The sequence below is a fragment of the Salarias fasciatus genome, chromosome 5 (assembly GCF_902148845.1).
Source record: "Salarias fasciatus chromosome 5, fSalaFa1.1, whole genome shotgun sequence".
Lineage (NCBI taxonomy): Eukaryota > Metazoa > Chordata > Actinopteri > Blenniiformes > Blenniidae > Salarias > Salarias fasciatus.
Genome location: NC_043749.1, coordinates 11,880,873 through 11,895,667, shown reverse-complemented (window position 1 = coordinate 11,895,667; position 14,795 = coordinate 11,880,873). Strand labels below are relative to the sequence as shown.

The 14,795-nt window shown below is 44.1% G+C and overlaps 1 protein-coding gene across 1 annotated transcript; it reads right to left on the bottom strand.

Annotated features, from left to right (window-relative positions):
- Positions 1 to 503: 503 nt before the first annotated feature.
- On the bottom strand, positions 504 to 14,795 carry spryd3 (SPRY domain containing 3). Its single transcript, XM_030092491.1, has 11 exons — positions 14,691 to 14,795; positions 12,936 to 13,082; positions 12,391 to 12,466; positions 7,661 to 7,785; positions 7,004 to 7,136; positions 6,535 to 6,723; positions 3,121 to 3,270; positions 1,948 to 2,005; positions 1,347 to 1,466; positions 1,135 to 1,256; positions 504 to 1,036 (listed from the first exon to the last, which is right to left on the bottom strand). Exons 2-11 carry the CDS (start codon positions 13,061 to 13,063, stop codon positions 902 to 904), a joined length of 1,236 nt encoding a protein of 411 aa, XP_029948351.1. The 5' UTR covers positions 13,064 to 13,082; positions 14,691 to 14,795; the 3' UTR covers positions 504 to 901.

Below are 14,795 nucleotides of genomic sequence, written 5' to 3'. Positions count from 1 at the left end.
TAAACATGCTGCTGTGTTTAGAACCTGCGTGCTTTAATGAAAGTGCATCATCTGCTACTGGGCTCAACGCCGCCCAGAATAAAAGCAAACTACAGCTAGTCCTGACACAAACCTAGCCTTCATTTGAATATCTGCCCTTTGAATCTCCTCATTTAAGTAGTTTCGATTTATGCCAGCAAATTAGTACAAGTAATCATCCCATAACTCATCTGCATGTGGCCCGGAGCGCTTCCCACAGAGGGAACCGTGGCGGCGTGTCGGGAGACGCACGGGAGCCGAGCGGCTGCAGGTTTTCAACTTTGCCCCAGAGAGGCGAGCCGACGGTTCCCTGGGCGAGCCGCGAAGGACTTCCTCCCAGTCCCGCCACTGAGTGTCAGTAACGCACCACTAACAGAGAGCCCAGCTCTGATCATGAGGCCAGAACGGCGGCTGCTCGCTCGCACTCTGCAAACGGCCTCCCTGTGGATTTTTTTCTACATTCATTATCCTGGTGAGACCCTTTTTTTGGCATGATGTGTCATTTCTTTCACTTGTGATTGAAACCGTCCAAAGTATTTTAGCCCTAAAACCTCAAATTGGTTTAAAGTTTCTTACAGTACAAAATGATTTCAGAATAACTTTAGGCACAAATGCAATACTAACATACTGGATTTTCATCATTTCTAATAAAACATTGTTTCTTTTTTTTTCTTTTTCTTTTTTTGCCAGCAAGTGACGTGATTTGAACAGCATGAGGGAGTGAGAGTCAGCCCTCACACTGAGGCCACCTTTCAAGGAAACATTTTGGGAAGTTCAGCGAGGTGGAGGCATTATTTAGTGCCCAATCTTCAAAACGCACTCCAGCTCAATCATGTGTCCTTGCTGGGATTTCATCGCTCGGCCTTCATTTCCTGCAGCCGGCTCAGCCACTGAGAGGGTGCAGGTCCACTTTGACCTTCTCCCCCGTGCTCATCATGCCGATGGTGGGGTAGAAGCCTCCTACGGGCAGAGCCACCTCCCTCCGGCCCACCACCGAGCCGTTCCGAGTGAAGAACACCTGTTCAGGAACGAGTCCAGAAAGAGAAAACATGAGGACTTGCATGGAAGGTCTGCGAGTCCTTGGCTTGATATTCACGCATTGTGACAGCTTCTTACCATGACCTTCCTCCCCTCTAAATCTTCTCCTTCCTCGTTCCCGTCGTCATTGTCGGCATACAAGTCATTCTGAACCTGGTCCAGCTTCGAAACCACGTCCAAGTCCCAGTCGTCGCCGTCGTCTGAGAAGAGGGAAAATAAAAGCCGTGCAGTTGAAGGATGCGGAAGCGAGACAGTTTGAACGAAGTAGAGACATTATGAGGACGATTCACCTCCGCCGTCAATGTTGAAGTCACGTGGAAACATGATGCCGCAGCCCATGATGTCTCCTTCCAGGCAGCACGGCCCGAACGGGTCCCCGGCGCCGCTGCCGTGGAACAGCTTCCCATCATCTCCACCAGGAAACACACACACACTTGCTGTCATTTTTGATCGCTTGAGTTCAAAAGTGCCGACCGTGTTCAACATGCTCAGGAAATTCTATTCTAGCTGATGGAAGTCAAAAAGCGTTGCAAAGAAATAATGCAGAGCTCACCAGGAATTTCTCTTGTTGTCAAAGTGTCAAAATGTGATTTTCACATTATTGTTAAAATCATTGCAAACTGACTCAAAATGTATTGAAATAAGACTTTTAATACTTAAAAACCATACAGCAGAATAAACTATTTTGTAGCTCCACTCAAGCTTCCCTCTGTAAATAATAATGTCTGTCTCTGTCCTCACAAATAAAGGAGAAGCTGTTTTCTGCTCTGTTTTTCTCGACACTAAGCAGCGTGTTAAACTCTGCCCGGGTCTGGAGATTACAGACAGATCTGAATGATATTTTTGTTTTGTTGTTAAGGCACATCAACGACAAAAGACTTCATGACTCACCGGCATGGTAAGCTATCGAGCCTCGGCTCCAACCGGGATGCCTATTTTTCGGGTAGTCCTTAGAAAAAGAAAAAACACAAAAGAGAAATCAGCCGAGCACTTGGTGAACCAGCCACTCTTATTTACCTTTTGTTTTTTTATCAAAACGGACTTGATTCGATCATTACGCATTTCTTTTCTCGATTTAGTTCATTGTATTCTCCGACGGCTTCTCTCAGAAGACGGTTTTGTTGGTCATACCATCATTTTCTGGGGCGATAATACGCAGTGGACAGTCTGCTTTTGTTTCAATAAACTGAAATCTACTTGAAACTAATAGAAGAATCCAACAAGGGACGTGAAACATCTCAAACTCAATAGCATGAGGGGGTAAAAGTGAGAGAACGAGATAAAGTGCACAGGAAAGTGACACGATTAGAACAAACGCTCCTTAGACGAGGGCGGGCTAATTCCCCGCCGCGCCTCGCAGGAGGTGACGCTGGATGGAGCAAAACCTCAGGAATGGCCGACTGATGGATTTATGACGCCGCGCGAAAAGCCGCAGACACGTCGAGGAAAACAATTCCCGAGAAACAATCAGCAAAATGAAAGAGCTCCATTCTACCACTGCGCCTGACCCCGGGGGCACGGCGTGCCCGCACACAGTCACCGGCGGTGGAGGAGTCGAAGGGGGGAGGTAGCCTCACGTCTGCAGCCGTAATCCATCACCGCCGAGGCTGCGAGCGACATCCCAGCAGGCGAAGCCGTGGCGATACTCCCTAAAAACACTATTTAAGATTAAATACCACCTAACTGAGCCAAAGTGAAGAGATTCACCTTAAAGTACCTCCGTGTGACGACGTCTCGTTCCTACGGATATGACAACATGGGCAGTGTGGGAGAGATTCCCTCATCCTATATCAGCACTACTCTGAGTCTTGAGGGCGGTTTGTTCCATCGACACGCAAAAAGGAACAACCTGCTCGGTACGGAAAACCAGACGTGGGGGTTCAAATGAGACAATATTTATTCTGTCGTCGTTTCCTCCTTTCAGTCATCCATCACCTACGGCTGGAAACAGTGATGCCGAGCGGATTTCTCCAGCCGCTGAGAGCGCGCGGTAAATTACACCAAGTATCGGTATCGGTGACACGTGGTCATTATCTGCAGGACAGGGAGGGAGGAGGCGCGTACCCTGCGCGCCAGCCCCAGGGCGATGTAGCACTTCTCCCCGGCGTCTGTGATCTCCAGCTCGTAGTAGTGGAAGCGCGTGTTGAGGGGCCGGCGGGCCTGAGCCAGGCCCACGTCCACGATGCTCTTCCCGTTTCCCACGTACTCCAGCAGCTGTGGACGAGTAACACACACGCAGGGTTGAAGATAAGAGGTCACAGTAATGTTTGATCCAAATGCAGACACCCGTTTATAAATATCTCCGCAGACTGTCGATTCAATTCAGGAAAATCAAAAAACTGTGATTTGCACATGTCCAAATAGAGTGAAAGAAGACTCCCCGCTCTGATGTTTTAGCGAATGAGGATCAGAGAGAGTTCACAGCCTTTCCCAGAAGCAGTCCGGAGGGATTTTATTAAAGCTTTTCAGAGGCACGAAGCAGAAGTCACGAGAAACAAAAAACTATTTCAGATTTGTTTATCTCATTTCATCAGCTTCCTTTAGCGAGACAGAGCTGGAACCAGAGGTGTGAAGCTATAGGAACACCAGGATCACTCATCAACACTTATGCTTTTATATTTCAAATTGTTTCGGTGTGGTGATTTCAATATGCATTCCTACACAGTTCCAACATTAATAACTTCCAACTGATGGGATGAACCAAAATGTTTCTTGACAAGATTTCATTTAATAGATTTTTCTTTTTTGCACCAATACTGAAAGATTTTGCTACTCCTTCCTTTCTTTTCTGTTTAAACTTAGGAATATACCGATTGAAACGCTGACTTGCTTTCCACGAGCCGATGGTTGCATCTGCCATAAGTTGAGCTCTGTTAAAAATGTGAAACGAGCGGAAGCGTTTAATCAAATGATAATGACTACACTGCATTTTACTGCTTGTGAAAACATGTCAGCTTCTGCTCTGGAACGGCTGCTGCCTCCATCTCAAGTTGATAAAGTTGGCAGCTAATGAGAGAGCTGATGTTTTATTCACGTTTTCGCCCCCCAAAGAAAGAATATGAGATGATACAAGGAAAAATAGGTTGCAGAGTCATGCATTCCTTCCTCTGTGTAAAAGAACAAATCAAAAATCGGGGCAGGGTTTGATTCGTCACCCCTGCACTGAACTATCTGGAAGCTAAACAGCTGAGGGAGACGGGGGGGTAACACGGCTGTTTATTACAGGCACCGGGAGAAATCAACACAGCCAATTAAATCCATTCCCAGAGAGACCGTCCACAATGCAGGCAGAGCAGCAGATGAAAACATAATCTGACCGTGTGAGTGTAACTACAGCGCCGCGCTGCCGTACATCTCATTATTAAAACGGTTCCCCACGCGCCACGTTTTGCTTTTTTCATGAGGCTCACGGTTCTCTTGTGAAAATTTTATTTTTAGTAGTATTTTGTTGAGATGGTTCCTCTTTCACAGTCTCTTCTGGTAAAGCTGCATCCAGGAGAATCTCGTACTCATCTCTGTGGGGACGTCCGGCGGACCCGAGGCCGCCTGCGCTACAATGTGTTCAGCCAAAGGCTGATCCATTCACAGCCTGACCTACGCCTCAGTCTGTATCTTAAAATAACTTCAGATACTGTGCAGCTGCTTAAAGGTTGTAACTGTGTCTCATCTAATTAAATTAAACCAAATATTCAATTTCCCACTAATCTGTACACAGTTTATTTGGATTTAGCGACACTGTTGAGAGTTACTGTTAAAACTGCAAAAGTGATTCAAACACAGAAACAGGGGCATCAGTAGAATATGTTAAGAAGTTAAATAAAAGTCATTGAAATCCAAAACGACTGTAAAGAATAAACAATATAATTATAGTTGTATGTGTCATAACTTCATTACAATGCCTTCCACACAGATGAGAGTTTTCTCTCTCTGAAGCAGCCAGTGGCTTTAAAAAAATGCAGTAGGCAGAACCCTCCACCAGTGCGTTAATTAAAGGGGCTGTATCATGCAAAATTCACTTTTTGTATGTTTTAACCTTGTTATATAGTTATGTACTCACCAAAAACACCCCCAAAGCGTTTTTTCCCTCGTGCCTGTGCGTTTGAGCTTTCCTCGATGTTGTGCTGCTCAGAGAGGCAGCCCCTCCCGCACCCGTGAAAACGCTCTGTTTTCCCACGTTGACGTCACACGGTGAAGATGGCTCCCCTGAGCCCCCCTCCCGCAGGCCCTCGGCTATCAGCGTTGCTGCTTTTTGTAACTCCGATTACGGAAATAAACTTTGACCATCGTCTGAAAGCAACAGTCAAGCAAGAGCAAGAGTCTGAAGGGTCTGCGCTTGGTGAGTTTCTCACAGGAAAAGACGTTTTCGCGTGTGTTTGCATGTAGAGAAGCTAGAGTTAAAAAGCTAAAGCTAGCCAGCGTATTTGTTTTGAAGCGCTGATTGGTTGAAGTACGCTGTCAGTCAAAGTCCACAGGGGGAGAGGCGGGATTTTCAGTGTAACGGAGCGTTTTCTCTTCCGGGTTTCAGAATTAGCCCCAGAAAATCTTTTATTTCACACAAAATTACTTTTCCTTAGCGCCAAAAATAAACTAATACCATGTTAATGCCATTTCTAGGGTTTGGACTAGCTAAAAAAGCATGATACAGCCTCTTTAAAGTATAATTATTTTTGAGATCCATCCTCAAATATCCTCTTCTTTCCAACACTTCCTTCGCCATTCAGTTGTGTACGATATGAACCAGTCTGATTGATTACGGCATCATGAATTTCTGCAAGGAGACAAACGGCGACCAGAATAATTCATCTGAACAGAATTACGTAATAACGGTTTCTCTGAGAAACTGTTGAAGGTGTTGAGAAAACACTGGGCTGATTTCAAGATGGATCGATCTGACAGATGCACAACTTATCAGCAGTTGTGCAACTTTACTTCTGTCTTTCTCCCGCGATAACCGTTTGGAACGTCTCCAATCACCAGTCCAGGCTGAGCAGTTTGGGGGTAAACCTGGTGGATGTCTGTGCACGTCAGGATCTGGGTGTGTTGGTTAATGTTACAAACGTCATTAAGTTCCCATTACTCTTTAATAATATTGTCTGACTCACAACCAAGTGTTGAAAAACATATTTGCAATCCCTTCATCGGGACCCGACATAATGTATTTTTACTCGATCCTTTTTCCAACTCGTCCAGGTCTCGTGTCGACGTGACTCAAGATTCAACAATGGCTGGAGATTTAGGCACCTTATTATTGTCATGGTTAATGTAGCCCGAAGCTGTTATTCTCAATCACAAATGAGAAGCAGACTGGAGTGGCCTGGTGAGATCTGCTCCCTTTTATTCTGGCTCAAAGATCTTTTTTTTTTTCTTCTTCCCCCCCCCCCCCACTCAGCCATCACTGACTGAAATGACTCACTTGAGAGAATTTATCAGACTCTGCTCTGCTCCATCTGGACTCGGGGAAGCTGCTGGAGGACTCACCGTTCCAGTCACCTTCACGTCATGCAGACGGCTCCAGTCCTCCTCATGACTGTCCACGATCATCTGTCCGTCGTCCTCCTCCGGCCCCCATTCCGCACTGAGGTTCAGCAACACCTCCTCCCCGAGCGAGTGCATCCCGACGGCGGGGTACAGAGCGTCGGGAGGGTCTGGGAGGTCCACACTGCCAATCTGAACACGCCATCACACACAGCGTTATGTGAGGGAAGCAGGCGCCCTGTCGGACCCGACGAATCAGAGACATTCGGAAGCTGAAGTTGTGAGGAACTGCACAGGTTTGGAGCTTGACATAACAAGGCGACTTCTGGTGCAAGGCAACGAACATCTGGTGGTGATTCATAGAGTCTTTCATGTGTGGCACAAATTGCCAGACATTTTCGCCGATTTGCTTTAACTCGCAGATCGTCTGATCAAACTACCGCTCACGGTACTTTTGGAAGGAAATACTTACTTCGGTCCCATTCCTGGTGAAAAACACAGTCAGCTGTCCGTCGTCGGGGTCCAGGGATATTCCACAGCCTATCTTGTCCCCACTGCAGCATTTTGGACCAAACTGCTGTCCTACGGTTTTACCGTTATACAGCCTGTAGGAAGGAGAAGATGAGGAGGAGGATGGCAGCTCAACGGATGAGTTCAAAGATCTTGTGAAGATTTTTACAACACATCAGAAACACTCAGGAAAATAAGCTGTACACAAATGAGCAACTTATTTTTAACTAAGACAGAAAACACAAATCAAAGATAACGACGCCAAGTTCCTTTCTTGAAAAAAGCTGGTTTATCTTCTCCTAATATCTTCCAATGCTTCTGTACAGTTTGATTCTCGATCCCAGGAGGTGTGATTGAAGTGTCACAATTTCACATGATTTTACAGCAATGTCTTATCCAAAACAAGAAAGACACTCGAGGTAGATAGTCAACCCAAAACACAGTCAGTCTCAGTTTTGGGATTTCAAAACAGCTTTGTGGAAAACAAATGCAGCCACACAAATATTCACCCAGATCCTGATGTAAAATACCTGAAAAACTGTCCCAGTATTCTTTTTCAGAAGTGAACTACCCAAATCAAAATGATCAGCATCAGCCTGCAGCAGGCAGCGTCACCTACTTGCCGTCATCAGCGTGGAAAGCCACCGACTGCGGCAGCCAGCCTGGCTGATGGTCCAGTTTGTAGAGCTGAGGCACCAAACCCACAGCGATCATTCCCCTCACTCCCGTATCCCTGATGGTCACCTGAAAACATCACAAATTTGACAAATTCTAATGACGACTTCTTTATATGAACATCAGGAAGACACGAGGACCAAAAACACGTGGTGATTAATTACTTTTTTCTAAATGTGTGTAATAATATTCATCTGCTGCATCTGGCAACAGCAGACTGGAATTTAAAGGCAGCTTATTTTTTTTAATGAGACAGGTCATAAACGGCTCATTATCACACGTGAGAGAGTTTAATATCGTCAGACTATATCAGCAGGGATGAGAAGCAGGAGGGTGCAGCGGGGGTGAAGGACATCGATGTATATCTGGATGCTGTCAGACACGGCTGATTCACTCATAGTGAGGAATTTTAAATATCGTGCATATTTCCAGCACTCAGACATAAAAAGCAGTGCTCATCATTTTACAGCCAGTCCTGCTTGAGGCTTGAACAGACAAAACAGGGCTTTATTTGAAACCCGAAAATACAAGCGTCTTTCCACTCGACACTGAAGCCCTCAGCAGTGTGTTTGTCAGCCTGATAACAGATTCAAAGTTGAGCTGAAGTTTCATCAGTCAGTAAAGTGAAACGCTGCCCACACATTACTCTGGTCTGTCTGAGTCAATCGCTGTTTGTTAATATTATGCAGGGTTTTCAAGTGTAAAGCACTCAACGACACATGCTCCCATGAGGGGGCTGTTTTAAAGCAGAAAGGCAAAACTCAGCATGCCAAGCGCTTTTGAAAGAAATGAATTTCATGAACTTAATGACGAGAAGAAATGGTGACTGTTACGGCCGGCTCAAAGCCGCAACAAAACGAGGGAGACAGAGACTGGGTAACGTGCGTAAAAGGAAGATTTAATGAAATAAAGTAAACAAAAGATCCAGTGCCCAAACACAAAGGTGCATGGTGGACGCCATCAGGAGGTCAGGAGCCCGCAGCCGACGAGCGGGAGCAGGACGCGGCAGGAGGAGGCCATCAGGAGGTCCGAAGCCCACAGCCAACAAGCAGGAATGGAACCCCGCAGGAGAACGTCATTGGGTGGAGCGAGCGGAGGAGCCAGGCAGCGACGACGACCCACAGACAACGACCACCGCGAGCGCATGCATGCTCTGACTTTTATGCTGCTCCACAGAGCAATCAGTGTAACTCGGAGCACCTGTGCAGAGGGGAGAGGCAGGACCAGCAGCAGAGCAGAACAAACCACTCCCCTGTGACCTCCCAACGACCCTGGGTCGTAACAGTGACAAAAAACAATGGGGAAGACGAACACAAGTGTTGGATCGGCGCCAAGAATACAGTTCAGGTTCTGAAGCTACAAATTAATAAAGATGACAGCCAGAAGAACTAAATCTTTGCCAACGTTGAAGCTTACAAACGACAAAGCGAGTAACACGAAAACTTCCCAAACTGTAACATTGATAGTTGAATTATTCTGAGCTCTCAGTGCATTAATAAGAAAAAAAAACACATTTTGAATAATGATATTGTATCTCATCAGGAAACTTGACTTCTGACTCGGTCTTTTGCCTGCAGGAGCTGTGTGTGCATCTTCGACACAGTTTTCACTGATGGAAAGACTGAAGAGCGGATGACAGAGTGGAGAAGACACTTAAACCACGTGTGTCAAGACGGAGCGATTAACAGCATGGATTCAGTGGAGAGCAGCATCCTGCAGTCAAACCAGGACAGAACATTTAGGCTGCCCAGTGCAGCAAGAATTATTGCTAGACTGCTAAAATTTGGACTGTGCACAATACATGACTGAGGTAATGTCATAAAAACTACAAACACCTCTGTAAGGCTGCGCTTCAATGCCAATATTTGCATCTACTTTCTCTTCTTTTTCTGGAGGTTCTGTTTCTCTTTTCATCTCCTGAAGTCTCCAATCCAACTGTAAACTGTGTCATATCTCTTCATGCAGCAGTTCGTCGTTGAGGCCCTCCAGTGAAACGCTCTCCTGTTATCGTAGCGGCGCGCTGACCGGATGACATCAACCCTCGGGAGGCCGACACGGACGCAGTGCTATTGGAGCACTTTTGGCAAATGCAGAGCAAGGAGAAGGGGAAACTTTAAAGTGCTTTCCCATGAGCTCAGCACTGTTCTCCACAAAGCACGGAGTAATACTGTATGTCTGTTTTCTGTCTCAGCGCATAACGTGAAGGTAAAACCTCAGATTTACGATCGCGTCGCCCCTCGGACGTGCTCTTGACAATCATTTATTGGTTCTGTGCTGCTTTACGCAAATGGTTTTTCCCCTTCATCCTTCACAACTCCCACGAAAAATGAGTCAGAAGGATGCAAGACACGCAAGTTTTGAGATTGGGGATTGTTACTATTTTGCTACGTCAGAACAGGCAGGATGTGTTTGTTAGGCAAGTTCAAACATGACTTATTCTGCAACCGCCACCGGCCCGGGATGTTTGTGCAGAACTGTATCCAGAGTCCCCACGTTGTGAAATAAACAGACCGTTGTTTGATTCATAGTGACCTGCGTCTTATTTGGAAGGCGATCTGTTTGGGCCAGGGAAGCCGAGTCTTCAGATCCAGCAGGTCAGCAGCACCACTCAAACATGACTGTGTGTGCAGCTGCCGTAAGCCTTTCTATACAGATTACAGAATGGAAGTGGGTGAATAAAGCTTTACTAATGAGCTGGAATTGAGCAAAAGGGACAAAAAATATCTGAAATCCAATCAACTCTAAGTGTCTGCATTTCAGTCTGGTAGCAAAAAATAGGATGATATATGCATATATTTCCACTTAGCACGGAGTTAAAGACACAAGTTAAAAGATATTGATCATAGAATGTATCAGCTGGTTTTAGAGGGAATCATGAGACAATTCTTAAACCTGAGGCTTTTTTGTGTGAGCTCTCACTGGAATAATTATCAAAATTTCAAGTTAGTAAAATGCCATTTTATTCTATGTGAATGGTGGACGACACAGCTCTGTTGAAACTGTCTGGTTAATAGAAAAAAAAAAAGGTGTCTGAGGCACAGGGGCAGTGTGGTGTGACCAATCTGCTTAGCATGCAGAGGAAAATCTGTCCTGCATTTCTTGGCATCGATTGCAGAACTATTAAGAATCAGCCTTGGCTTCAACCTTTACTGTATGCCTCGTTCCAGCGAACAGACTAAAAGGGCCTGCCGAGTCATTCTACAAATCTATTTCCAAGTTGAAACATCTTTGTTTTGCAGCGACATGCGATTCCCAGGAGATGACAGACATGGTGTCTTTTTCATGATGACTCAAGAAGATGAAGACAAGCAGATCTGCAGGCACGATGACTTGTGCGGTCTGCTCTCAACACAGGGTGGAGGCAGCTTCCCTCCATGCATAATAAAAGGACGCAGACACATTCACACAGGTGGGTGCAGTCGAGAGTGCTGAAGTGGATTTGCAGTGATGCCATTGAAACACCCACACACTCGTCACAGTCGGTGGATGAGGGGAGCTGATGGCTGAATAGGTTACCGACGCTCTGCCTCCAATTTCTTACATTCAGTGGTTTAGATGAAAAGAAGCGACAGGGAACACAGCAGAAACAAACCTTCCTGAAAACCGTCCCCACCAAACCGGTGAGGAATCATTACTTCAATAATTAATGGACCACTGCTAATGAGTCATGTCTGCAAGTTTGGCCAACTTTTGCTTGACATGCACAGATTTGGACGCGGTCTGATACTGCATATATTTATATGCCTCAGGGACAAGAATCCAACAAATAGCTTTAATGAGCAGAAGTTTAGCTGGGTTCACACTTGACAGCTGTGACTAAGACTAATTACAAGTTACTAATAATAGGTAGACTGTATTCATCTTTACATTTTGTTTGTCCACATAAAACTGCAGCACGAAAAAAATAAGCCAATTCAAAGGTCCACCGTTACAAAGTGAAGCACATTAAAAAAGGCACATGTCAAATATTGAGAAGTAGAGAAGCCGCTGTTCTGACTTTAACCAGTTTATGGATGTTTTTCACATGTGGTTGTAGATTTTTGTTTTTGTCTTATAAATACAGATATCTCCCATTTTGTTTGATACCAATTCAACCTGCAGCATTTAATTACCAAATCCACTGTATTTATAATTGCATTATGAAGCTAAGCTTGTGTTATTTTGTTGTGCATTTTAAGTAGTTACACAAACATGTGTGGACTACAGTTTTTTCAAGTAACTAATGTATATTACTGCATATCGTAATGACTAAATTACACATTAACATTAAATAATACTACATATTTCAAAAGCTCCACCATTTGTGTTGATCCTATTATCATTTTTTAATGAAACAAAGTGAGGTGTAAACATAATACCAACCATAACTGTGATTGTTAAAAGTTTTCAGAACATTGCTGAACTTTCAACATGTGACAGCAGTGCAGTGAACAGCACATCTTAGAACTACGGGTGGGAAACATGCTGAACTTTAACTGCTAATCTTCGTTCGCATTCAATATACCTGACATCTTATCAATGAAACAACAACAGAGCGGTATAGTGTAATGACGTTATCGATGAAGAAACAAAACATCCTTCCTTTCAACTTGAGAGCAATGACAGCACAATTTAAGATATAAAATTTTGATTAATGGAATAATCCTGGATTACATTCAGACCATGAACTCTTACTTCAAAGTAGCGATTTCTTCTAGACAACGGTCTGCCTGCCACAAAACAGCCAACTTCATCTGAATTCCCATGATACCTGGAGAGGAGGAAAAACATCCACATGAGGACAAAATGGGACACCAAGTGACAAAGGCAAGACGACAAATGACTGTCTTCTGGTGATGAGCAAATGAACTGAATAGTACGGTAATCTTTCCTTATTTTTTATGTCAGGTACAAAAATCACCAGCCTGCTACATGATGATCCTGCTTGTTTGAGGCATTAATACAGTCGTGTCAGCATCACTAAATACACTGGGAGAAACAAGCAATTATGTCCATCAGCAGGAAACTGGACCTGAACAATGTAATCAAAAAAGCACATTTATTTAAACATAGCACCGACAATGTAAATACTGATATTGTAACATGAGACTGGATCCAAAAAAAAAAACAAAAACAACCCAAACATTTTATCAGAGGTATTAAAATTTTGTGGAGGCTCTGCTAATCATTATTTTTCTCTCTTCCACCTCTTCAGATGGCATTGTTCTTAGGTACATTACCTGAGTATGTCTCCTACTCGCTGCATCTTTTTGAGCCGCTCCCGGTAACGGATGGCTCGCACCTCACGGATGTCTCGAATTCGTCTCCGCCAGTTTAAGAAGCGATGATGAAGGTTTCTGTCGTCCATGTCTGAAAGTCATTACAATCTAGGATACAAAAAGCACATTTCACCAAAAAATAATTGGTTGGTGAATAAATATTTGAACAGGGTTCATTGACACAAACTTTTGTATTATTGTAAGTTGCAACCGTTGCAGCCTTTGTGTGCAGAATTACCTGATATTTGTAATCAAAAGCATAAAGAGAAGATGATACTTTTTTACTACCTGTGAATTTCTATAGACGTTAACAAAAATATCAGCATTTTTAAACAACTTAAGAAAACCAGCACTAACCCCAAAATTACTATTGGACATGAGAAGTAGAGGTCAGAGGGCACGATGAAGTTCAAGCTTGAGGTGAGAGTAGTATCCTCCCATGCTTTTGAGATGTTGATTTAAGAAGAGAAATAAAGCCATTAAGAACACAGAATCTAATCATCAGATTTCACCAGAAAGACACATCAGAAGCAATTAGACGTTTGTGCACTCATAAAACCTATGAGATGAATGAAATGGAATTGTGGTAATAATAGCAGTCCTCCCTAAAACAAACACCTTTGACCACATCGTGATTATTATTGTTGCCTGACAACACTGAGGACCTCAGTTTGATTTGATCTTCTTCACACCCTCCCTGCAAGGAGTTTGTGTTTTTCCATTTCTGTTTAACCCCACATTCCTAGGACAAGCAAAGACCTGGACCGTGCTGACAACAAAAGTGAACAGGAGTCCCCAGAGATGTTGTCTTTGTTATGATCAAGTGTCTCTCTTAGGTGTCTTTCGCCCAACCCAACATAGTTTTATGAGAGGAGACAATAATCTCCCACGCATGGGAGAAACCCTGTCAACTTTCTCTCGGCTTTCTCTAAAATACATAATATCTGAATAAAAATATTTCAATGTATTAATTCAGGAGAGTTAGTTCATTTCATCTAATAACCAGATATTTAATCAGTTATCTAAAAAGTGATTAATTGTTCGGAATCATCCATTAAATTTTTGTAACGACCATTAAATTATTTCTGCCAAACAAACGTGAATACCTCCAATCATGAAGATGAACTCAGAGATGTTACTTGCTGGGTTTTATTGCTTCGTTTCAACGATTCACTGTAAACATTAACAGGTTTCAATCACTCAGTGAGCTAATGTGTTTTTTGTTGTCAGCCCCACCTCTACTGTATTTCCATCTCATGTTATGTAACCTCACAGGATCGAGGGTGAATGAGGTGAAAGCACCTTTTCACCTTTAAACGAGGCTCTTTGTTTTACCTGGATCACAGGCGTACCATTACACGCGGGACAAATCAGTCTGCGTGAGACCAAATACATCGTAACGTGAATTGTTTATGGGTTTTTTGAGTGTGGTGTTAATCATACAATGACCGTATAAGATAAACTCATCGAACATTTCGATTAAATAAACGCGTTTCAGTTATTATGTTTAGCGCTCGTTATCTTCCCCGGTTTAGTAATTTCCGAACCTCCCGTGAACGCACCGCCGCATTTCCTACACTACAGCCAGGACTCGGTTGGCCGGCTAGCTGTTTAACATTACCGCGCTCCGCGGCTCGTTTTACCCCCAAATAAAGGACGTAACCCCCGACAGACACATACTAGTCAAAGCGCCTCTGTCTTATGTTGACTGCTTACTGGTTTATAACTTGTAACGCGTCGTCCTTCGGCTTTTCTTCCAATTTTAAGGAGGTGAAGTCTGTCACTTTACGTCCAACCTGCGATGCCGGAAGTCCCGCCTCC

What these genes read in the sequence shown, in the direction of transcription:
- spryd3 (XM_030092491.1), bottom strand. Translation starts at nt 13,063, where the DNA reads ATGGACGACAGAAACCTTCATCATCGCTTCTTAAACTGGCGGAGACGA. An exon ending in TCACCAGGAATGGGACCGAA is followed by an intron (nt 6,724 to 7,003) that starts GTAAGTATTTCC and finishes TGGCGTGTTCAG; the next exon opens with ATTGGCAGTGTGGACCTCCC. An exon ending in CTTCAACATTGACGGCGGAG is followed by an intron (nt 1,257 to 1,346) that starts GTGAATCGTCCT and finishes CCCTCTTCTCAG; the next exon opens with ACGACGGCGACGACTGGGAC.